Genomic DNA, 26,896 nt, shown 5'->3' with positions numbered 1-26,896 from the left:
GAAAAAAACTCAGCTTTTATTGATTTGTTTTCTAATGCTATTATCAACAGTTAAAAAGCTTTTACATATTAATTTTTAGGTGTGGTTTAATACCGACATAATACAGTAGAATTCTTGCATAACATTTTAGACGTAAAAAAAACAAACAATGAGAAATATTTTTATAATTATTGATTAACATTCGGTTAAAATTCAAAGTATTGAAAATGTTGGTTTAATAATACCGTTTAATTAGACAAAACGCTTGTAATAGTCTATAGCTATCTTCGCATATAATATTTTTAAACCTAGCCATTACTCCCATTTCTTAGTAGGACGTTAAACCCCATTTCATTTCATTTCAATACTCCATTTTTTAGGTCCAGAGTTACGGCTATGGGCAGTGAGCATCCCCAAACAAAAACCTATTATAGTTTGATTAACACCTTTTAGTATTTAATCCTACGACAAAATGAGTATTTGGAATAAATTTGGCTTGATAATAATGTAAATAAAATTACATGTCTGAGTTGGACAACATTTTGAGGTTTGTCATAATAGACCTTCAGGTGGTCCATCTAATTAAACTTATTTGTTCTTTTCGGATTGCCCTTCTTATAGATTACATATAAAGTGGAGTAAACCGCCGAAAAACAGAGTAGATCTTAATTTAAAACTATGTGTTCTTGACCATCGTCTTAATACATAACAAATATATCACAAAAAACAATAAAACTTAAGCACAACCAAGTGTAGTACAGTATACTATAAAAACATTAACAAAACGTATAAGTTATAGATTATTTATGATAGAATATGTACATTATATAAATTAAACATAAATATATGCACCTTTAGCTCTGTAGCTCAGTGTATCACGGTACAACAACATCATCTAGTTATATTCTGGAAACTATTATTTTAAGAACTAATTGGTAATTACAGTCACAGGTGAAGATGTGCCAATTTATCAATATATTTACATGTTATTTGGTCCGTTTTCGTTGGCCAATTCATTCAAATATACGCACAGGTTAGTATTGGTTGGGTAGACTTCGGTAATACTCTGTGTCAAACTGAAAGTAACAGTACTAGTTTTAGTGGAATATATCTTAAGTGAATGAGCTTCTTCTTTTAAGAGTAAAAACATTATTGGGGGGCGATTATATAGTCACTATACAGAAAACCCGTACCTGCATTTTTGTAAACAGCCATAAGAAGGAGCTTGTGCCACCTATATATTTGGTTATGAGAAGTGTCTTCTTGGTAATCTTGCTAAACCCCATAATTTAAGTTTTATTGCAAATTGACACTGGTGTCATTTGCTGAATTGGCTAAAATACATTGACTTATAGCTTATTCACTCGCCTAATATTTGCCCAAAGGATACTACCAGTTTTTAATCTATACAATTTGAGAGAGGGTAGATTTTATTCTCTCTCGATATTTGGAGCAGACCTGAACAATATGGTCTGCAGAGAAAGTATACCCAATACTAAAAACAAGCCTAGATCAACATATTACATCATTATTTGGACAGCTAGTCAACGTTTTTGCCTTCGTTGATGCTCCAGCTTACATCCTTCCTTTGGACAGAAAGCTGGACATCAATTATTATTATTATTGATTTAAAGATATTGTTATACTAACCAAAGGTATATAAATTATTATTGTATCTGTGAAATATTAGAACCTCTCTTCTCATATGGTTAATTGGATTTTACCTAAGATCACAACTTTTAGGCTTACTGTTCATTTAATCACCCAAATGATCAAATCTTCTATAAATCTTGGATAATGTAATCTTTAATTTCTGTATTAACTTTCAATTTAATGAACTTCAACAGAAACTTAACGAATTTGAACAGATCACAGTTTTTACAACACACTATATTATAGGTACACACTTCATAGTCAAACTAACTTCAAATTTGTTCTTGATTAAATAATAAACAAATTCGTGAAACTAATGATTAATGAATTATACATAATGAAGTAGGACTATATATAATTAAATCATTAAATAATAACAGTTTTACATATAGGCATAATGTAAACTTATTTTGGGTACAAATGGAATTTCAAGAGTTAACAAACAATACATTAAAATAAAAATGGAATGATATGTTTTTAATATTAAATAATATAAAAAATAATAATAAAAACTAACTGTACATAGTACATTAAATAATGATTCATATTACACAGAAACATGACATAAACATGAAAAAAATTAACAACCTACCTCATACACCACACAGATAGATGTGACAATAATAATCTAAGCCATATAAAATAAATTTATTGTTAGATTAAAACCATTGTTAATAGAAGTAGAATGAACTAACATCAGGTAGCAATTCAGCAGTATTCAGTAGCACAATCACAGTAAGGTGAAGAAGTGCCCAGTCGAAAGAGGCAGATTAAGTTTTGGACCATCTCTCGAGGTTATGTCACTGGCAGTGTTATAATGGATGCATCCAATACCATTAAAGATTTTATCAGATTGTTTTGTTGTTCTTTTTTGTAAAATTATGAAAAACGTAAACCTAACGTAAATGGAACCTTATTTTTGAAACTGCTTACATTGACTAATTAAAAGACAATATAATACTCTTTATAAAAAATGACTGAAGATAAAAATTGACACAAGATAATATACTGTATGTGTCCGAGGAATGTTATATGACTAGAATTTAGTTTTCATCACAATCATTTTAATAATTCACTGACTATTCCCACGGTTTTGCTATACAACAAAAAATAAAAATTCACTTGTTGAGATCAATCCTACAAGATATAATTTCTATAAATACACATATATAACCATCAGCTTATGGTCTTCATCTAGCTATTTTCATTAGTCCCAATGGTGCACAAAAGTAGTAGTTAAACCGTATTTCATTTATCCATGAGGATAATATTAATTACCAATAAAGATAACTCTAGATATGAAAATATATGGATTGGGTTGTTTTTATAATCTAGTGGACATTTTTATAAGTTTGTCACACAACACAAACCATTTCATATATTTAATGTCCGGGATCATCTTCCATCATAATCAATAATAAATAACAATGTGGTACCACAACACTCCAGTGTCTGGCACATAGCAGCCAATGCTATATTTGGTTCTTTTTGTATTTGGTTATTTGTTTGCTTAAACATACATAATGCTATGCAAGAGCGAAATCTGCCTATTTCATGTTTTTCTTTAGGCCTGAAATATTATCTAAATTATTAAATAGACATTAATTAACATATCCAGACTATAATCAACTCTCGATGTCATCGCTAGCCTGCGATATTTACTGGATTAGGATCTGATTTGCTGCTCAACTTTCATTCATGATTTAATCATGAAATGAATAGCCGAGACTTTTGGTTTTTTATCGTATCGACTTTAGTAATGATGATCAATTTGACTGAAATTTTCAGCAAATTCCCTTTACATTATCTAGTTTTTAACTATTATAGTGAGAACTGCCAGCTCTATCTAATCTCTCATAATGTATCTTTAAGTAAAAGCAAATTTGCATATATCTTGAGCCAAGAAAATTACTTTGTTCAAATAATTACCATACATTTTATATTTGTAATATTGAGTAGTATGTGAATTTCAAATGTTATATTTTCTGCTCTAACAGCCACTAAAGAAACTGCATAAATAGAGTTTATTGGAATGAGAATACAAGGTAAGAATAGCAACACCTTTTTTGCCTGAAATTGTTATGGAATATATGGTACTGATTTGAAGCATTTGAGATTTAAATGAGCTAGAAGCCATAGAGTTCCATGTAATCACTGGATGACATACTTGTTCTACTGATGATGTGAACCATCAGACACTACCATGACTGGGGGGCCAACAGTGGTCTTATTATTTGAAATTGGTACATCAAATGTAATCTAAAAACTACTTCATCTACTAATCTTAACCTGAATTCATCTACTGATCTAAAACTTAATTCACTCCTGATCCTTCTCAATTCTTTTAGTTGCTTATCCTATTTATGTAATGAGCTAATATTTACAACATGTAAAATTATATATATTTTGATTATAAAACTTTAAAAACATCCTAAGAGAGGACTAAATAACAACTAGGAACAAATAATGAAACTTTAAGTATGGTACCTATTTTTAAAAAAAACAAACAACCCAAACCACATACATATGGCATCTTTTGAACAATGTTTGATTAAAATAGAATGAAATAAGTTGATAAATCTTATATAATGATACTTGATTAATGGTTATTAATAGCACATATCAGTCTTCTAAACCATTAATTCTATAAGTCTATACTTTATTCTACAATCTACATAATGTGAGCACTAGCTTATAAATATTAGTACTTTATTGAGCAATATTAAGTCACTCATTTAGCTAAAATATACAGTATAATGTATATCATATTATCTAGGTTTTAGCTAGCCAGGGCTTGTAATATAATTTAGTAATTACAGCTAATTTTTCTATAATCACATATCTCCAAATATTCCAGCAAAAGTCTTGCGTAGATTCTGCATGGTGTCCTCTTCTTCACCACCATGAGAGCCAGGGTGGTGGGGATGTGGTGGACCACCTTGTGGCATTTGGCGACCCCCTGGTCCATAGTTAGCATTTGGACTGAAATGAAACAAAAAAAAATCAAATCAAAAATCATTAAACCATATGTTTATTTTGCCATAGGCTACATTCTAAATAATTGGTCCTCAAAAACAAAATTAATGATGTGGATGGCTTTCGATTAGAAATGTAATTGGGTAAAAGATGAGACCCATTAATATAAAAAAACGCCCCATTTGAGAATAGTTGTGTTTAACTTTGGGATTGCTGTTTATGGTCAATATGAGGACTTACCCATCTTGCTGCCTAGACTGATGTTGTTGATTATGAGGTTGTTGTTGTTGTGGATGTGTTGGTTGATTAACTGGCATCTGATTACCATTGGTAGCATGATGTGATACACCACCAGAACTCATTGTTCTACTGTAATATATCAATACAATATATATAACACACAAGTCGTACCCAAACTAAACTATAATCAAATACAAAAACAGAAAACAAAAATGAGACAAAAGTTGTGGAATACATGAGTGTAAGAAAGTAAGTATCATTTTTATTTTGTGTTCCATTATTTATATTGGTTGGCCTATACTGCTTTCTTATGTACATGTAACTGTTTAAGACTTCAATTAGCAATGAAAAGATCATTTAGATGAAAACAGTGAAATAAATTTATATTTAAAAAAAAACTCTGTGTGTCCCACCCCCTTCCCCCAACTTTCCATTGATTCCCTACAAGTATGCACATATTTTATTTAATAGTTAATCCAGGGCTGAACTAACTACTATCTTTAACAAAACAAAAGATGCTATGAGATTTTACTGCAGTGTAATAAAAAACGAATAAAACAAAAGTACAGTCTGATTTTATTTAAAGAATAATTTGTTATTGGAAGTAGAGCCCTCTACAGCAAACTACCAGTTACTTTTTAAAACTAAACATTCCAGCTTCTTACCTCATAGTTGGTGTTGGTCGACATTGTTGTTGCATTTTTTGTAGAACTAATTCAGATATTTGTCGTCGATCTTCTTCTTGTGTTTCTCCTAATAAGTTCATTGATGATCCATTGACCTAATTTATAATAAACTCTGTTAGTTTTAACTTATTCATTTTTATAATACATACAATATTTTGGTTACTTACTCTTCCTTAAATGCTATCTGTCTTGGGTTGTTTTACTTGCAACCCAATGTGTACATGGGTGGACCTATAGGTATTTCGTCCTTTGTGAATGACCAGGCAAGACTTTTCTTGTCAGCCCTGTTTTCGCCACCTCTGAGAAGTCCTAGACTTGATCCCTTCAGCTTAAATTCTCTCCGCTTCCAGCACACAACATATTTCCAATATAGGGTGAAGCTGATTTTTCTTCTCAACCAATCATAAGATAACCTCTTTATGATCTTTGACAGTGTGTACCAATTTGATGCTACCATGTATTTTCTTCTGCTTCTTTGGGGTTGTACGTCCACTTCACCTAAGGTGATATCACAGACAAGACGCTACCATGTCCAGAATCTTTATATTAGAAGCACAGGTGGGCTGGAGTAATCAAGACTAGTGGTAACTAGGTTTTGGTGGTTATTCTCAGCCCACATTGGAATTTGAACCCAGTCAAGCCCCTAAACAGCATGAATTCCTCAGCTCCTTTATTTTTTATTAAAATTGTTACGACTGTGAATATTACTGGGGAAATATATTTTACCTACCTCTATTATGTACTCCTTTCCATCTTTACCCTGTATAGCTTCTACAGCCACCATATCTAATCCACCAAATAACTGACAACATTCATCTACCCATAATTTAAATCTATAATATATTAACAGTATACTGATACCCATAATTTAAATCTATAATATATAAACAGTATACTGATACCCATAGTTTAAATATCTTATATATAAACAGTATATACTGATACCCATAGTTTAAATCTATAATATATAAACAATATATACTGATACCCATATAGTTTAAATATCTAATATACAGTATACCGATAACCATCTATAATATATAAACATACTGATACCTACAAATTAAATCTATAATATATAGTAAACAGATACCTATATAGTTTAATCTATAATATATGGTATACAGTTCAAATCTATGATATATAGTATACATCTACTCATAGTTTAAATCTATGATATACAGTTTATATGTGACCATGTGCCCCGACCCACGAAACCAGCCGCTTGTCGCACAACTTTTTTTTGTACCACGGGCACAAAAGCATAAACTGTATGCCTTCATGTTGCTGTGAATGAGCCGAACTCAACTCCAGATGATACGACAAATTTAAAATGAATTGCATTTTTGGAAAGCTTAGGCTGTGGACTATTCAAATATGCTGCCAGCTCTATTTTTATAAAAATGACCAAGAGACTGGTTTTGTGGGAGCAGCTCACATATCTACTGGTAGCTAGTTTACATAGTAGGGCCTATACATCATATATATATCTTACCATAATTTCTTCTATAAGATACATTTGAGTTTTGTTAAAGATGTTCAAGTTAAAACTAAGATCAAGAGAAAGGTCAAGGTTTTGTGTAAATCTTGTTTGCAGAAGTTACAGAATTATTGATTTCAGGCAGTCACTACCCACACAGTTTATAGATGAAACGACTAAATCAAATAACACAGCCCATTTAAAAACAGATAGGTTATATAAAACATGTAGATAACACATGTAGAAAGACAATATGACACAATATAAATTATGATGTCCTACCTTTCAGTGACTGCTATCTGTTCTAACATAGCTGAACCTGTATTGGCTTTCCAATTACCAGATATAGATTTTCTCCTGTAAATAAAGCAATTAGTTTCTTTACACAGAGGTCTGTTTTCTTCAAATACTGGTAGCATTATCTAAATTCTTGTAGTACACACATGTGGTACAATTATCTAAAGCTTTGTAGCACACATATTATGTGATATAATTATCTAAAGCCTTCTAGTACATATATTATGCGTTATGGGATACAATTATCTAAATCCTTGTAGTACATATATGTGTGTGTGTGTGCGGGGGGGGGGAGGTGTCATGGTGGCTAAGTGGGTAAGACGCTGGCTCGCTAGTCTGGAGGTCAGGTGTTCTATCCCTGCATTGGCCGAGAAAGTTCATCCAGATTTTCCAGCGTGGTTCCCCCTTGTCAGTGATGGCGGACGGAGGGCCTGACAAGGACAACTGTCTAGTGGTTTGGATGGTACGAAAAACCGACAGTTGGAATACGATATAAAAGTAGGATGTAGTGCCACTGTTCGAGCAAAATTTCCCTCATAGCACACTGTATGGCACATGCCCATCTTCATTAGCCCAGTTCGGAGCAGAACCGTAGGACGTTAAACCCCATTTCATTTCATTATATTTCATTCACATATGTGATATAATTATCTAAATGCTAATGATTACATAATTGGTAGTAAGGTTAATCTGTGGTAATCCCAAAAATTCTAAAAATGTGTATGAAATACCCATCTTTAATATGATTTAAATTTTACATTCTTTCAAAAAACACAATCAATCTGAATATCAGCTCCTGTCTTTACAAGAATTAAGCTTTACACAAGATTTGTATTAATTAAACACATTAATAAAATATAAATATAAAACACACATATAAATTACATATAAAGCAAATCATATAAGAAAGTAATCACAAGATACAACAGATAAACATGTGTTCAACAGCTTCTAGTATGATCAAAGATGGTTATCATATTTTAAAAATTGTACAATCCGGTTACTAGATATTATTTCAAAATAATATCAAAAATAACATGTAATATAGGTTTTTTTAATTAAACAAAAATATGATAGCCTTAACTATTCAGTAATTCAGACAAATTGTATCTTTCCAAAACAAACTTTCCAAGTGCCTTCATCTTCAATTAATAGGTGTAATTATCGGATTTACTATATCTAAATTACTTGATCAAATTATATATCTGTCCAGTGTTTTGGACCTATAACCTATAGTATTTTTTTTGTAAAGTCATGCCAAAGTCTAATATAAGTGAAGGCAACTTACATGAAGGCTTTGTAAACATGACCAATCTTTTGAACCTGAAGATCATATTTAGCTTCTATAAAAGGTTCAGTTGTAGAATAGCATCGACTAACGGCCACTACACCGGCCACGTCTTGAAAATCATAATGGTTGTTTATTCTAACCTGTGAGGTATAAAGGCAAATAAAAAACATCAACAAGCAATAAAACATGCAGATGTGCGACGAGCATTCTTCAAAACATTATTTCCAGTACATTTTAAAACTAAAATAAATAAATACAGTAGTCACAGTTGATTTGATAAACAGAATTCAAGTTTAACATAGATGACCAATTCACTCTGTCTTGGACTGTTACCGGTATTATATTTCTAAATATTCCAAATTGGTTTATTTATATGTCATTAATAGTTTTAAGATCATGTAGTCACAAGATACGAATCTAGGTTAAAATAATTCCATTGACTTAAAAACTAGCATTATCATGTACAAGATTCAGCATGTTTAGACAACATCATTTGTGATTAGGTTTGCATTTAAATATTTACAGTTCATGATATATGTAGGTCTATATATGCCAGTTACTCATTCAATAAATAATATATAATTATTGACCCTTACGAAGAAACTGGTCAAAGTTGACTGAAGCACAAAGATAAAGGGTAGTGAAAAATGCCAACAATTGTTCTAATTATGACACATTTAAAACAGAAATAATATCTTGAAGAATGAAATAAAAATCGAAATATGAATGATTCAGAAAAAAAACACGAAACATTTAACAATGTAACAAAACTTTACTTTGAAACAAAGGGCAATTTTTATACATCTTATGTAGATGTTTAATTAATTAAATCAAAACTATTTTTTATTTCAACAAAAATCTGTTAGAAATAGAGGGATTTTTTTTGTCAAAAGATTTTTAACTTTCTTGTATTCAGCAAATCAATATAAACAAATGTTTTAAATTCATTACTAGTTTCTATACAAAAATCAGTAAAACACAGATAGTTAAATATATATAAATTGCCACAATGTTTTTAGTATAAAAGTGCTATACTGTACAATAAATATATCCATACGAGTGCTCTGTTTTGCACTCACAAATATGCTTTATAATTATTGCCGATTTTCTGCACATGAATGTCGTATTTTCCTTCCACGAAAGGCTCTGTGGTGGCATAACCCTGTGTTACTGCTACAACACTTGCTATATCTTGAAAACTGTGAGCTGAATCTATTTTTACCTGATCAAGTGTAACAATGGAAAATATATATATAATAATAATATATATATGAGATAAGAAAAGTACAATTGGTCCCAGATCATTGCTCAAAATATTTATGGGCATATTAGATAAAAGCAAGCAGACTCAAATAGAAAGGAAAATATTGTCATATACCGGTATCTAATAAATAACATACATTCCATCACTATTTTGTTGTTGTGAGAAGAATGATAATAAAATGCCATTAGAGAGCTTACTTAAAGGGAAGGTTTTGTTTATTTTAATCTAATCAAGTTAAACTCAATTTCTAATGAATTTTAAAATTTAAATGAACTTTACTAGTTTGTGGTTTCTGAGAAAAATGCATTTTCATTCCAAGGGGCCCGTCCACCATGGGCCATGCAGATGCAGGTAATAGGCGATCAATCTTTTGACTGTCGATTCCCTGAAAATTTTGATACCTGTACACTGTGGCCGGAGAACCGACAGCTAATATTGTTGGCATTACAAAGAGAGAGAGAGAGAAATGGGGTTTAACGTCCACTCGACACAAACTAGGTCATTTCGGGACTAACATATGGTTTAATTTTATTTACATAATTCGCTTGCGCGTAGGGGTCTTTAGCAGTGGGAGGAAACCGGAGGACCCAGAGAAAACCCACGAGGTTGGACAGGCGACCCTACTCCTTGCCACGTACAACCGGGGATTGGAAACCACGCCAGTCGACTCAATGACAGACTTTATGATACAGCGCGCGCACGCTAACCATTCAGCTATCCAACCCCCCTTGGCATTACAAGGATGGTGTCTTAGTTTATTCCCAATATTCCACCATGTGGTGCTAGGTAAACCAACAGTTGTTATCTGTAGGTCTAACATTTGGATTTAAACAAATAAAGGTTGCATCAAGGGAACAGGAATCTTTCAATTTTGACTTTTATTCATAAGCGTGAACTACTGAATTTCTAAATATGACACCAAAACCTTCAGTGAGATTCTTTGTAAATAAGGCGAATATTCAAAAATTCATGTTAATGGGATTTGCAACTATTTTGCAACATCTTTTTAAAAATTGTATATCATAATAACTGTCAACTATAATATATGTGGAGATGGCATCAGTGAGTTTTCGTAACTTTTACCCCAAACCTATTGCACGTGTACTGTAATTTAGGTTCTGATTCAATAAAATAAAAATTGTTCTTGACAAGTGATCAAGCGACCCAAGGCACATCACAAAAATCCTATTTTGTAAGACTAAATGTCCTTTAATTCCTACATCCAACAGCAATCACTGCTGTAAAGAAAATAATATTACCTTTCCTAGTCCAGAATGAGCATGACCAATCTTGACAACAACTGGAAATTTAGGAGTGATGAGCTGAAAGAAGTAGTAAATTTGGGTTGCCAGTGTTGAGTAATTTGGATTTAACAAGAAAGTTACAATATTTTTCTGTATTTGTTCTAATTGAGTAACTTGGGTTTAACAAGAAAGTTACAATATTTTTCTGTAATTGTTCTAATTGAGTTTAACAAGAAAGTTACAATATTTTTTATAATCAAAACAATACAAGATAATATAGTTAAGATATTTTTTATAATTTGAAAGCTATATCTTTTTCATTTACTGAATTTTGTTGTATATAAAAACATATCTCATGGGATTGAAAGACATATAACAGAGATGAAACATATATTTTTAAGTTAAATAAATATATAAATTGGTAAGAAGTAAAATATTACTGTTTATTAGTAAAAGAGTAAAAAGATTTTTAAACTATTATAAAAACTTGAGTCTGAAAAACAAATGATGTATTATATTCCATAAATACAAATCAACCAACAGAAAATACTGTCCTCCCCTCTACTACAATCATTACCAAATTTATCCAATATTCTCACAGCATTGGTTATAAGAGCTGTGGTGTTAATTCCTTTAATTTATGAAATTTTCTACTAACAAGGTAAATAGAAAAAATGATTTAATATTAAATACAAATTTAGTATTTAGCATACATATATTGATGTCTAAGCCATGCTTAAATATACTTAATCTTGACCATAGGTTAGTGGAATCTCTACAGAAAACCAGTCTAGTTTATTATACATGTACCAGTTTATTATATAATCCTATAATACTTCACCAAACAACACAAATCTATCATTCAGTTTTATACTGATAAAACTATCACCAAAAATTGAATTGTCTCCCTTGAAAGCAAAAAATTGCACAAAACAACAATTTTATCTATACGTCTTCTAGTTGAACAAAATCTACTGGATACATGTATTATGGGTTTGGATTTTTATCTAAAAACAATTCTATAATATCTATAGACTGATCTATATCTATAGTTTGATTTATCTACATACATGTAGTGATATCCAAAGCTTTATTTCTAACTCTAGGCGACTGTATATTTATCAAACCTCGCATGCACTAAAGGCAGATGTATGTCAACCTTAAATCTCAACTTAACAGATAATACCTGTTGACTCCCTTACAAATCAACTCTAAGAACTGCTTACTATTGGTGTCATAAAATTCAAACATAGTCAATGTTAACGAAAAAATGTAAGCTGATTTTATCATGTGAGCATGTTTTATCACGTGACATGATTACTTTCCATGGATAGCTATCTTTCCAGCTTTCAGAAATATTTTCTGTTCAAGTCGAAAGCACAAATTTAAACCAAACAAAATAAAGTAAAGTTGATATTAACTTTGAATCATTTTGATAATTTCATCTGTTTTTAAGTGTTGAGTTGTAAGTCAACATACGTTTGCCTTAAAACTAAATTTATCAAATATAATGCACATTCAATATATTATAATTTTAAAAAGATATGTTGCCAGGCAACGAAACATACGCTCACAGCAGCTAAATTGTTCGAGCAGTCAATGCATATTTATTCTTTTGTGGGTAATGGGAGAATTTACAAGATATTGATATCAATTTTATACAGATCGAATGATGACTTCTGTCTTTAGAGCGTCCACGATGTTCAACAAAGTGAATCAAGGGCCATAACTATAGTAGTGTTTAACAGAAATTGCTGAAATTCAATAGGCTTCTTTGTTTTACTAATCTAAATAATGCATATAAATTTAATACAGATCGGATGATAACTTTCGTTGTTAGAGCGTACACAAGGGGTTCTTTGTTTTATTAGTCTAAATAAAGAGTGTAAATTTAATACAGATCGGATGATAACTTTAGTCAATGGAGCGTTCACAAGGTTCTACAAAGTGAAACAAGGACCATAACTCAAGAAGAAATTAATGAAAATTGTTGAAATCAAATAGGCTTCTTCATCTCACTAATGTAAACAACATAATATAAATTTCAAAACGATCAGAATATAGATGTAGATTATAGAGTGTTCACATGACGATGGACGGATGGATAGAGGCAACAGCAAGATACAACTACATTCCCATATGGTCGTATAAAAATGGGACAATTACATTTTACTTTACCTCGCTTTAATGGAAATTTTCATAAAACAAACAATCACACATGTTTTAACTTGATTATGTTAAAGACCCTATCATGTTAAAGACTCCATAAGACTCTATCATGTACAAGACTCAATCATACATCGTGGCTGCGGAGTCAAAAAATTTTTATCAGAAACGTTTTAAGTATAATGCATATCCCCTACGAAATTATTTACAAAATTAAAAGCACATTGTTTAAAATTATTTAAAGAGTTTAATAATTATCATAATATAAGCTTTAAATTACAAGGAAGAATGTATATTATCAAAGAACACCACTAGCATCCTCTGTCGTCATAATGTTCAGGTTAGATGATTTAAGAGAAATGTTTTTTGACATTGGTTTTGCAAGACTGATATTTGGAGATTTGTATTTGGGAATTTGTTTTTCGAGATTTGTTTTTCGCTGTATGTTTTTGATGAAACGTAAATGTAATTTTTTTATTTTCTAAAAGAAATGTTACCATTACAGTGCACTCTGTCACATCCGACCTCTGATCACTCCGGCACTCTGTCACATCCGACACCATTTTCATGTCCCGATTTATTTCCTTATTACTTCAGCCAAAAAATCTCTGGGTAATTCGACCTCTGTACGTTCCGGATTACGACATCAATCAGCCGTCCCGTCATACAATTTCCATTGAATCGACACCGTATAATCCGGCCTTCAATCGGTGGGTGTGAAGCAAACACTTACCGATCAATTATCCGTGAGATTAAAACTGGATGGGTGTGAAGCCACAAAAGATTAACAAGCAATCACCAATCAATTATCTGTGAGATTAAAACTCGCTACCGTGGGTCTTTGTTGATTACTTTGATAATTTTAATCTCTTTTACGACAGTTGTGACAAATACTCAAGAATATCCACGAATTTTTACCCCGAATTCACAGTCGTTAAATATTCCTCGCACCTGTTGGAAACATTCAATGCGCATGCCGATTGAACCTGAATAACCTATAAGTTTGGTCACCCTGCGGATCTCTTCGAACCGTGTGACGACGACCTGGGGATGCTCGATTCACAGTCCGGAACGTCCCGAATTGACAGAATTGCAATCGAGTGACGCAGAATTCAGTCCTGTCACAGTTCTGTCAGTCCCGACGACGGAGGGTTAGTGAGTAGAATTGTGATGTAATTTTCACCCAATTGTCACTATTTTTAGAATTCAATTCCGGAACGTACAATCGAGTACGCCCATTATCAGCGAACACGTGATAGCAAAGACAAGAGTGGGATCAATTGAAGACGGCGAAGACGATAAATTAACGACAGACTTGACCTAGTCACTATTTTTGGGATTGAGAGAACTCAATTCCGGAACGTTCAATCGAGTACGGCCATTATCAATGAACACGTGATAGCAAAGACAAGAGTTCGATCAACTGAAGACGGCGAAGAAGATAAATTAACGACAGACTTGACCTATTCAAAATGCCTACGCATGTTAAATGAAATAAAAATTAATGTAATACAATTTTGAATGTACAGAAATCATTTTTAAAGGGAATAACATTCTGGTGATTCGAAGTTTTATGTTCGAAGCTACATTATAATAATACTTCCGGTTTTCGAAGTTACAATATTTCCGGTTTTGCGAAAACTGGGTATTCCGACACTCTGCGTAATCCGACATATTGTAACGATCCCGTACGATGTCGGATGTGACAGAGTGCACTGTATATTAAAATACAGTTAAATCATACAAAGATACAATTTACAAATCTGATATGACAAATGTCTGATTTTAGTATACAAATGTTAATTTTAGTATACAATAGTATACAAATGTTAAGTTAAGTATACAAATGTTGATTTTAGTATACAAATGTTAACTTCAGTATACAAAAGTTGAAATATGACAACAAATGAAGAAATAAGAATTTAAGGACTATGAACTAAGAATTTAGAACACTGAATAAAGAGCTGTTTGGCCTTCCATAGTATTTACTTAAATAACATGAAGCTGTCAAAACTTATTGGTCTAAACTATGGGGCGCCGTTTGTAAATTAATTATTTAGCTTTTTATATAGCAAAAAACACCAGATTTAATTTAAATTTATATATATAGTTAAATCTCGACTTTTGTGCACATTTTTCACTTTTAATATTTAAACTAAAAATACAACAAAAACTCAATATTTAACATAATATATATAAATATTTCTTGATTTGTCTCTATTTTCATATTTAACATTTAGCATTGAATATTAAGACCAAAACAAGAGATTTGATGATATATAAATATTTAGCTAAATATTTAGTTAAATGTTTAAACATTTAGCTAAATATATATTTAGTTAAATGTTAAAATATTTAGTTAAATATTTATATATTTAGCTAAATAATATATATTTAGCTAAATAATATATATTTAGCTAAATAATATATATTTAGCTAAATGATATATATTTAGCTAAATATTTATATATTTAGCTAAATAATTATATATTTAGCTAAATAATTATATATTTAGCTAAACATATAGTTAAATTTACAAAGCGCAACCGTACCACGCCGTTTGTAAAATAATTTTTGTTGTAAGGGAGCCACGGTGGCTAAGTGGGTAAGGTGCTGGCTCGCTAGCCTGGAGGTCGGGTGTTCGATCCCTGCATTGGCCGAGAAAGTTCATCCCGATTTTCCGACGTGGTTTCCCCTTGTCAGTGATGCAGGACGGAGGGCCTGACAAGGACAGCCGTCTAGTCTTTTGGATGAGACGAAAAACCGAGGTCCCGTGGAAACATTGGAATGCACATAAAAGATCCCTTGGCAGTTGGAATTCGATATAAGAGTAGGCGATAGTGCCGCTGCCTGGACAAAATTTCCCCCATAGCACACTGTATGGCGTATGCCCGTCTTCATTAGCCCAGTATAGGAGCAGAACAGTAGGACGGAGTGTACAACTTTCCATTGACTGCAGTTCGTGGTCAGCTTCCATTTCTAATTGCTAGTAGGCCTATTGTGCCAAGGCTGACGTGTCGGGTACACGTCATCTTTTTATGCACAGTTTTTTGTGTCGCTTACGATAATAGAAATATTGGCGGGACCATAAATATATATTTAGTTAAATATTTATACATTTAGCTAAACATATATATTCAGCATGATATTTATATATTTAGTTAACTGTTTATATATTTAACTAAATATATATATTTAGTTAAATGTTTATATATTTAGTTAAATGTTTATATATTTAGCTAAATGTTTATATATTTAGCTAAATATTTAGTATTTAGCATTTATACCTACGAAAAACAGCACTTTTAGCTATATATTTAACTAAGCAATGTGAAATCAAGATATAACATTTAAAGTTTTTCATAGACCAAAAACTCGACTTTTAGCTACAATATTTTTGATATTTACATATATGCCATTTTTGTTCTAATATTTATCTAAATATACTATTCAAAAAAAGTAGGGGATATTTGATTTTGGGGGCATAATACTAAAATATGCAAATGACTATAGTCACTATAGAACCTAACAGAAGAAACATTTCCAGTTACATGTGACGCCCAAACGCACCAATAGCTACCGCATGGAATGCAGGTGATGCTTGGGATCATCATGGGGGTCCAACCCAAGATTTGCACGACTCTGACTTTGAATGTTACAGTCATTGTGGCATTGAATTCCAGGGTGGAAACATCAGTTTAATTGTTTTAGTGACCAGAAAACAAATTTTGATATGCGTCGGCTTACCCAAAATGAAAGGTTACGTGCCCTTGGCATGCTACAGATCGGCACAACACAGGCGGTTGTGGCGCGGACGATGAATGTTTCTCAGTCTGTTATAAGCAGGCTATGGTCCAGATACCGTGATACACAATCTGTACAGGACAGACCACGCTCAGGTCGACCAAGGGCGACAACTCAAGCCCAGGATCGATTTATCCGTACCTTGGCCTTGAGAAATCGTGTCATCACAGCAAATCAGATCAGCGCTCGTCTTCAAACAGACACTGGTGTGAGAGTGAGTGGCCAGACGATTCGGAATCGACTGCATAGGGGTCACCTTCGCGCCCGACGTCCTCGCGTGATCCCTTGTTTGAGAGATCATCACATTCAGTCAAGACGTCGTTGGTGTAGGGATCGTCAACACTGGGATAATCGACGCTGGAGCAATGTGATGTTTTCAGATGAGTCAAGGTTCACTGTTGATTTTTTGGACAGACGTAGGAGGGTGTGGCGTCGTCGAAACAAGCGCTTCTAAGACGTTAACGTCATCAGACATGATCGATTTGGGGGTGGTTCTGTTATGGTGTGGGGAGGCATCACGGTTGCTGGAAGAACGGCTTTACATGTTGTTGTAGGGCGTGTTACAGGCCAGTACTACCGGGACAACATCTTGGCAGTCCATGTTGTGCCGTTCGCACGACATCATGGCCGCCGTTTCATCTTCCAGGATGACAACGCAAGATGTCACAGGGCCAGGATCGTTACAGGTTACCTCCAACAACAGAACATCACCACATTACCTTGGCCAGCACTGAGTCCCGACCTCTCCCCCATCGAGCATGTCTGGGACATGCTTGGACAGAGGTTACGTCAACATCAACAACGTCCTGCCAATGTCCAAGAACTTGCTGCTGCGTTGCAACAGGAATGGGACAATCTGGACCAAAATGACCTTAGACGTCTCATTAGGAGTATGCCACGTCGGATCAATGCTTGTTTGGCAAACAGAGGAGGATTTACCCGTTACTGACTTGGTTGTGATGCTGTGGTAACTTTGCTGTTTGACCCCGGGTATCATTTTACCCTTATAATGGTCAGTCTGTGCCTTACTTAGTCTAACGATCATTTGGAATAAATCGATGAATGTGAACTTCATTTCATTTTGTCATTTGTTTCTTCGTCAGTTTCATTAGGTGACTTTAATAACACTTAAAAATCAAATATCCCCTACTTTTTTTGAATAGTATATATATATTCGGCGTTAAATCTAATGTTTTTTGCTATAAAAAAATTAAATAATTATTTTACAAACGGCGCCCCATACTAAACAGCCAGGACTGAAAGTTAGTAATTACGGGGTATCTCAGAAACAGATTTCGCCATCAACTGCTTGAATTTCTCAGTAGAGGCACAACAATAATTTCATCAAATATGTAACTACTGGTAGCTATATTGGCTACTTAGGTTTGCTTGTAAAGTCCCAGTTGATTTTTTCAAGGAAATACATTTTCACTCTTAACAGTTAGATTTTTTGGAGCACTCCGAATAAAAGATTTTTAAACAAACTATAAAACCCCTTTTCATTGACTTAGAAATGTGACCACTAGATTATGAAGAAGTATAAAAGCAAATTTCGTAAAATATGCCAGATATGACTTTATGACTTCCCATCGACAATATAAAACCATCACTTATAAGATATTATTTTATATAAGATACCATATTGTGTGTAAAATACCATATTGTATATAAGATACCATATCGTGGATAAGACTATCATGTATAAGGTGGTATATCGTGTATAAAAATATATCATGTATAAGACTATCATGTATAAGATGCTATATCGCGTATATGACTATATCATGTATAAGACTATCATGTGTAAGACTTGTGTATAAGACTATATTGTGTATTATTGTGTATAAGACTATATCATGTATAAGACTATATCGTGTATAAGATGCTATATCGTGTATAAGATGCTATATCATGTATAAGACTATCATGTATAAGACTATATCGTGTATAAAACCCTATCATAAGTATAAGCTTTGAATAAAGTTACATAATAATAATTGTTTGATAAAAACTAAATGAGATTTTGTTCTATTTACTGTAAACAAAAGACGTGTTCAACTGCAAGTTTTCTAATTAGGAATAGGTATGACTACTATAATAGATTGAGGTGTGTACAGATGTTGTTAAAGATATCTTTAGTGGTTCATGAGATATGCTTTGGACACAAAACCCAGAGGGACAGATGGGACCCTTTTCAACATCCCTCTTCAACATCCCTCCGCTTATCTTCATTTGGAATTTGATAGCTAATTATGAAAGTTTTTTTGATGAACAAAGCAGGAAGTTTAATGTTGACTCAACACAAACTGAGTCATTTCAGGACTAACATATTGTACGATTTTATTTCAATAAATCGCTTGCACTTACATAGAGAGCTTTAGCAGTGGGAGAAAACTGGGTGACCCAGTGACAACCCACAAGATTGAACAGCTGACCCTACTCATTGTCATGTACAAGACTGGGATTGAAACCATGTCACTTAACTTAATGACAGCCCTTATGACCTAAAGCACATATCTTAGACCATTAATTGACCACCCAACCCTCCTATTCACTGAATAAAGCTAATCAACATTTTCATTGTGTTCCATATAGTAACTAGGTGTTAGTGCAAAACTAAGAAAAAGTGAATAAAATATTAAACTTGACTGGATTTCTGTAGAGATGAGGTAACCTTGGTTACAAGAAAAAGAGAAGGCTGAAACTCACCCATAGATTACTCACCATTTCCTTGTGGTTGGGATAATACGCCTGCTCTATCAGTGGGAAATTTGTTGCTCCCACTTTTTGTTGAATTTGTATAAGATGTGAAAACTGTAAAATACAGATATTCAAAAGGGCATTTTATATTCAATACCTTCGACCTTCTGTATATTCCAAATAATTAGACCGTGAATCTTTGTTGGACAGATTTCAAATCAAATTAACATTTGCCACCAGTTTTAGACATAATTTTTGTTTGAAATTGCTTTAAAGTCAACTATATTGATAATCCTTCTACTTACCACCCATGGTTTGTCTAAAAAATTATACATAGCATTCACAGAATTAATACACGGAACTCCACCATATTTAAAGCCTAAAAGTAGATTTTTCCAATCCTCGTGGGCATCTTTTACATGCTGTCGTATTAAAAGAAAATCTGGTTTAAAAGACCTGAAAAAACAGAAGATAAATGAAGTGTTGTCCTTCAGTTCAGCATTATGAACATTTTCTACTTGAGGCATCATCATATAAATCCTTGAGACAGCTATGTAAATCAAGTATTTTGCAAAATACATTTATATTTTGTAGGATGTGTTTTTATTACCATACCTAATCAACCATGAATCTCATTATAAGATTATAACAGTTGCCCAATTTTCTGTTTAATTTTTATAAAAGTTTCCCTATTAGGTCCAATTTCCATGCACACGTTTTGTATTTCCATGTGCACAAAAAAATTGCTGAAAAGTTTGGGGAATCCCATGTAAATGATGTTATATGTGAGGATATCAAAGGTTTTTAAACAATAGCTTTACTCAGGAAATTTCCTTATTAGAGATTGGGAAACAGGCAGAGGCTACTTTTATGTGAAATGCTTCTTGGGCCAATTAAAGCCACCTCGGACGTTCCCCCAGCCCCTCTGTATTCCTTTAATTACAAGGAGGGTTTGAACAGTTTATAATGTATTGCATTTTTATAGGCACAAAATTAATTCAAACCAATCAGATAAAAAGAAATTGAAAAACATTTACACCACTGTTTGTAATATGGAGGGAGTGAATTTGGAAATTTTTAAAAATAAGTCTGTTTGATATAAATATATGAATCATACCGAACTACTCTAGTACCATTCCTATTAACTTGTATATCAACCATTGTTCCTGAATCTGTATAGGCAGCTAGGTTTATCTCATTAAATTCAGCCTGAAAATAAACATACCATGGAATCTCTCTATATAAGTCGCTTTGCACATTTTTGAAAGTATAATGTGGGGGATTTCCTGAGTTATGTATTTTATGAGGAGTTTTCTCCTATCTTGACATTGTTTACAGATCTACTATTGTCGAAAGGCGACTGGTGCTACTAGTAATTTGTGAATCCAGAGAAAATTGTCCACTCAGTAGGTAGTAATCTTGATGTCTGAGAGTGGGCAGTGTTTATGACTAGTTTTTTTTTCAATCCTGAATCATAACATGCAATATTTTGCTATCTCCTGTGTATTTTTAGGTAATTTCCAAAAATCCATTATTGATCCGAATTAGAAAGAAACAAGCAGTTGCCATGCAAGATACACAACATTTTGAAAGAGATGGACAAAGAACAAGCTAAAAACATGAAGTTACTGTCCGATACATGACAATACTGAAAGGAACCAAGATCTTTGGGATGTAAACCTATATTTCAAGTTTCGTCAAAATGGATTAAAGATAGGTTGCCAGGCAATGAAACATACGTTCACAGCAGCTAAGTTGTCTGAGCTGTCAACAAGGGTTGTCACATATTTTTTCTTTTGTCAGTAACGAAAACATTTACAACAGACTAAAATCTAATAACAAGTTACAACCCATTAAATAATTATCAGAAATCATTAGATTATATTAACTTTAGCCTCTAGCACATCCACAAGATTTCTCAAATAATCAAGGTCCATAACTCTGGCAGTAATTATCAGAAGCCAATAGGCTTCTTCGTCTTAAGGGCCATGACTCTGGAAGTAATCAGATATCATCATTGGAAATCATTGAAAATCAATAGGCCTCTTCGTCTCATGACCGTAAACAATGTGTATAAATTTAATATCTTTTAATGTCTATCAGATTGTAACTTTGGCCTCTAGAGCATCCAGAAGATTTTTCAAAGTGATCAGAGAGAGAGAGAGAAATGGGGTTTAACGTCCACTCGACACAAACTATGTCATTTGGGACTAACACATGGTTCGATTTTATTTCAATAATTCGTTTGCGCGTAGGGGTCTTTAGCAGTGGGAGGAAAACGGAGGAATCGGAGAAAACCCACGAGGTTGGACAGGCGACCCTACTCCTTGTCACGTACAACAGGGGAATCAAAACCCCGCCAGTTGACTCAATGACAAGCCTTATGATACAGCGCGCACGTGCTAACCATTCGGCCATCCAACCCCCCTGGTGGGATCGAACACCCGACCTCCAGGCCAATGCCCTCAAAGGGATCAAGGCCCATATTAACTTTAGCCTCCAGAGTGTCCACAAGATTTTTTAGAGTGATCAAGGGCCATCACTCAGGCATTAATTTTCTGAAATTGTTGAAAATCAGTAGGCTTCTTCGTCTTATGACCTTAAACACTATGTATAAATTTAAAGTCAATCGGATATTAAATTTAGCCTCTAGAGCGTCCAGAAGCAATTGTGGATGCCGGAATGACGAACGGTGGTGACGACAATATATGACCACATTTCAGTGTGGGCGTATAATAAAAATTGTGACCTCTAGAGAATCCACAAGCTTAAATACATTCATGGATCATAATCCAGGAAGTTACGATCCGTTTTGCGCCAATATAGAAAGGAACCAAGATCTATGGGTTATAAACATCCGTTTAAAGTATCATCAAAATTGGATAAACATTATGACCTCTAGAGTGTCCACAAGCTAAAGACATGTTTTTTGGTACAATCAGGGGTCATAATCCATGATACACGCCAATATCGAAAGGAACCAAGAAATTTGGGATATAAAACTATATTTCAAGCTTCGAGATCGGATAAAAATTGTGACCTGTGGAGTGTCCACAAACAAAATCTGAACGGACGTCCGGACAGGGGCGACGACAATATACATCCACATGAAAATTTCATATTTGACATGTGAAAACAAAATCACTTATAAATATTTTCTTTTATACTTAACATCAAAGCGGTTAGGAATGCAATTTGACATAAAGGATTGCACAATGGACTAATGGACAATGAGACTAAAAATCGTGAAAGAGTTCAGTTGGTATTGAGTTGGTTTCAGGTAGGTGTCGGATACAGTGAGTGGCGTAGCTAGAGTTTGTGTCACATGAGGGAATGTCCTTGCTTAGACATTTTAAATATTGTAATTCAGTAGAAACCATGCTTACCAAAATCTCATATTTTTTTCTTAATAAGTTCAAAAATGTCTTAATACCATACTGTTTAAATTGAATTCCCTACATCAATTGAAAATTAATGCAGAACATTGGCATAGGTTGGGGTGCATTGGGGAGCACAGATGCAACAAATGAGTTTACTATGTTGGTCAAAAATAATTAAAATCACAGTGATGATCTAATCTTGGATCTTCACATAAGTAATCACAAATAGCAAAGTACTACAGTGACCCACTGTTTTCATGGGTTTTATCCATCGGAGTTTAAATATAAATCCAATAGAAAGGAAAATAAAATACCTGTTCAATTCTAACATCCCAATCTCCAAATATTTTCTTGCCTCTAAAATACTTTGACCTGGAAAATCGAAAGGTTAACTTAATTCTAATGTCACACAGATGTGGAATATAAGAGAGGACATTTACATGTCTGATTAGTGGCTATTATATAACCTATTAATAGTTTGAATGTTATTATTGGTGGTAGTTGTATGTATCAGTTGGGCAATTGGGGATTGACATGACCAATGACTGACTTGATCAACCAAATTAAGAACATTTTGATGCGCTGTGACTGTGCCACATCCCCTTTTTTTTAATATCAATTTCAGAAATTGCATAATTTTGTGGTTCCCCTCCCTCTCATTTGGAAATCTTGCACGTCTCAGTGAAACAAAGCACTAGGTAGAGTAATAACCAATATACCTATGGAAGAACAATTACCTAATTTATTTGGGCGACATTTCGAAGAGCATTCTCTCAATATTTTCAACAATAAAGACATTAAGAGACTGCTTTTCTTGTATAAGTATGTGTTTTAGTTCATTGCTCTATCCAGTTACTAAATGCCTCTAAAGGATGACTAGGTTGAGTGTGTTTGATATTTGTTGGAATATAATATATAGCCTATTAGAGAATGTGTATGGTATGGAAGTATGGAATGATAAACCCGTCAAGGTTAATTTATTGAACCAACATTATAATATATGGAGCACAACACTTGCCAGTAACATAGTGGCACCACAATGTCAAATACCAAACACTTTATAAAAATGATGAAATACCGGACTATCAAGGCTATATAACTGCTTCCAGTTGTTAGAATTTCTAGTTCATTGAATGATTATAGCAAAGGACTGACAAGATTTGTATTTTATTTCCCCAGGGATTTATTTACACAACTACCGTCATGTATCGATCTTTTTTACCCGAAATAATGAAATTTTCCAACAGGCAAATGACAGATTGGATCTATAAACAAATGTGCAGCAGCTAGCTAGTCATCAATAAATGGACAGAGTGATTGAAATGTTCATTGTTACAGCATTTTTACTGGACTAGTATGTATAATAGGGTAAAGAACTGATACAAAGATCAATATAACAAATATTTCTACAGATTATATAATTGGCTTCATTCTAACTTCTATAAATTTGTTTAATTTACCACTCCTGTGTCTTGTACAGAGGAATTTACAAAGACCAAAGGTAATTCCTGTAGAATCTGTGTTCTAGAATATTAAGCATACCCTATCTCATGCACAACACATATCACTACATGCAACAGGATCTGTGGTTTGGATCTGGAGACATAAGGTCACCAGCTCAATTCTTAAAAACACCATCCCAGATATATTTTAGTAAATCCAATACTGTGTGAAGCTCTGTGGTAATTTTTCTCAGAAATCATACAATTTGTCCACGCTACCTAAGGTACTTGCCTAAATTATAGTGATAAGTGATCATCATGAAAACAGGTCACTCATATCATTGAAGAATTCCTTAAGTAAGTGAAGTAACCTCTAGCGATGATTTCCAAAACGCTCTATATTTTGAGCTGAAACTTTCCGACAAGCTATTTGGGCAATTTCTCTACATTATGTTCATTGTTATATCATGGACATGTTTCACCATAATACAGCCTTTTTCAATATTATATTGGTAGTAACTTATGTTCTCATAATCCATTATGATTATTTTTATTTTGACAAAAGAATCAACTTTGTCATTTATCTAATAAATGTTTTTTTCTACTGTTGTCACTACTGTCTGGTTGACTTGATATTTATACACAATGTTTAATATTTATTGATTTTCAATTCAATGATGTCCAATAATTAATTTCAGAGTTATGACCTTTGATCATTTTAAAAATCTTGTGGATGTTAGGAGGTAAAGTATTTATCATCCATTTTTGACAAAGAAGCATAAGCAATTTCCGATAATATGCATAGTTAAAGTTATCATCTATTACAAGAACATAATATGTTTATATTAGTGTTAGGCAGAAGTCTATCAAATTTTAATTATTTCCAATAATTATTTCATGGTTTCAACCACTGGAATCCAGTGTCTTGTAAATGCCCAGAATGCCAAATCAAACGAATGAGTGTTGATACATGATCTGACTCGTACATCAAGATTAGCAGATATTTATTGTAATTATCATGTAGCGTCCATTTACAGTCTCTCCATATAACAGTATATTTTATTATAGACAAAATTCTTCCTACTTGCAGTGGGAATTTAGTTTTAATAAATAACGCCAGTTACAGATGATATGATCAAAAGATTAATTCCTCTCTTGAGATATCTTTCTCCTGTAATAACTATATCACAAGCTTTCCTTAATTCAATTTCACTGTTTCACGGACTACCTACATTGATGAATGTACGACAACTAAATCAATACGCAAACACTATATTCTACATATTTCTCACTTAAAACTGGCTTACTCAACATTACTGCATTCATGTACAATAAAATGTTTGTCTTAATAAAGATATGTTGCCACAATATACATGTTTGACTTGGAAAACCCATTTTTATCTTTGGTATGATATTTGTAATAAACAGGAATAAATTAAAGAAGGAAAATTATTGCAGAGAGCCAACCACTGACTGAGCTGTTGCCTAGCACACATCTATTCATCAATTTGTAAGATTACAACATAATGGTGGCTAGGTAAAATTGTCAAAAAAAAATTACCATTTAGTATCTCAAAAGATATAATACTTTGGTAACAAATACGTTGTTTAAAGTAGTTTAAATATAGTTTTCAATTGATGGTTATATATTTAGAATCACAACTGTCGAGGCAATACTATAACTTTAAATGATGTAGGCCTAATAAACCAGAATATCGACAAATAAGTTCAAAATAAGACAGTTGAGACAGATCGAGCTGTGATTATTCCCTTGGTTCCCAATGTGAGCAGGAAGAAGGGGGTGATTATTAGCCTGAACAGCAAATATATATTCATTAGTTTAAAAGCCTTTAGAACCCCATTTTGGCACCTCACCCTCTACACCCCTGCCTCAACCATCTACCACAATCTGACAGTAATTATGGTAGTTTGTCTAACATATAATAAATAAAATATCTGTCAGCATCAATATAACATACTTCAAATAGAACTTACCAATCTGTGTGATGATCATCAACAACTAATAATATTTTGCATCTATCTTTATTGTATGCTGGTTTTCCTGCAGAGAAAAAACCTCGGGCCAAATTGGCTGGAGTAGGGGTCTTTGAAGGCGAGCTGGGAGCACTTGGGGAAGGTCCTTTCTTTAACGGAATAGAACTAAGAATATCCTCATCTCGTAGTTCTCCCTGAAGGTCACCAGAACTGAACCTTCTCCTCAGGAAATTGACTCCTGAGGAGAAGTTATCTTTAAAGTTTGAGAAGGAAATTTTGGCAATTGGAGAGTAACACTG

General features: G+C 33.1%; 1 protein-coding gene across 1 annotated transcript; it reads right to left on the bottom strand.

Annotated features, from left to right (window-relative positions):
• On the bottom strand, positions 1-26,896 carry LOC126827950 (synapsin; the record flags this gene model as incomplete). The annotated part of the gene is made up of 12 exons (XM_050557532.2): positions 1-4,614; positions 4,849-4,977; positions 5,514-5,629; positions 6,265-6,367; positions 7,297-7,371; positions 8,600-8,742; positions 11,126-11,188; positions 19,805-19,894; positions 20,086-20,236; positions 20,898-20,989; positions 23,475-23,532; positions 26,598-26,896. Coding segments are annotated over 12 exons (1,467 nt in total), but the record flags the coding sequence as incomplete, so codon positions are not given.

This window comes from Patella vulgata, chromosome 7 (assembly GCF_932274485.2).
Source record: "Patella vulgata chromosome 7, xgPatVulg1.2, whole genome shotgun sequence".
Lineage (NCBI taxonomy): Eukaryota > Metazoa > Mollusca > Gastropoda > Patellidae > Patella > Patella vulgata.
This window is presented reverse-complemented; position numbering and strand designations above follow the sequence as displayed.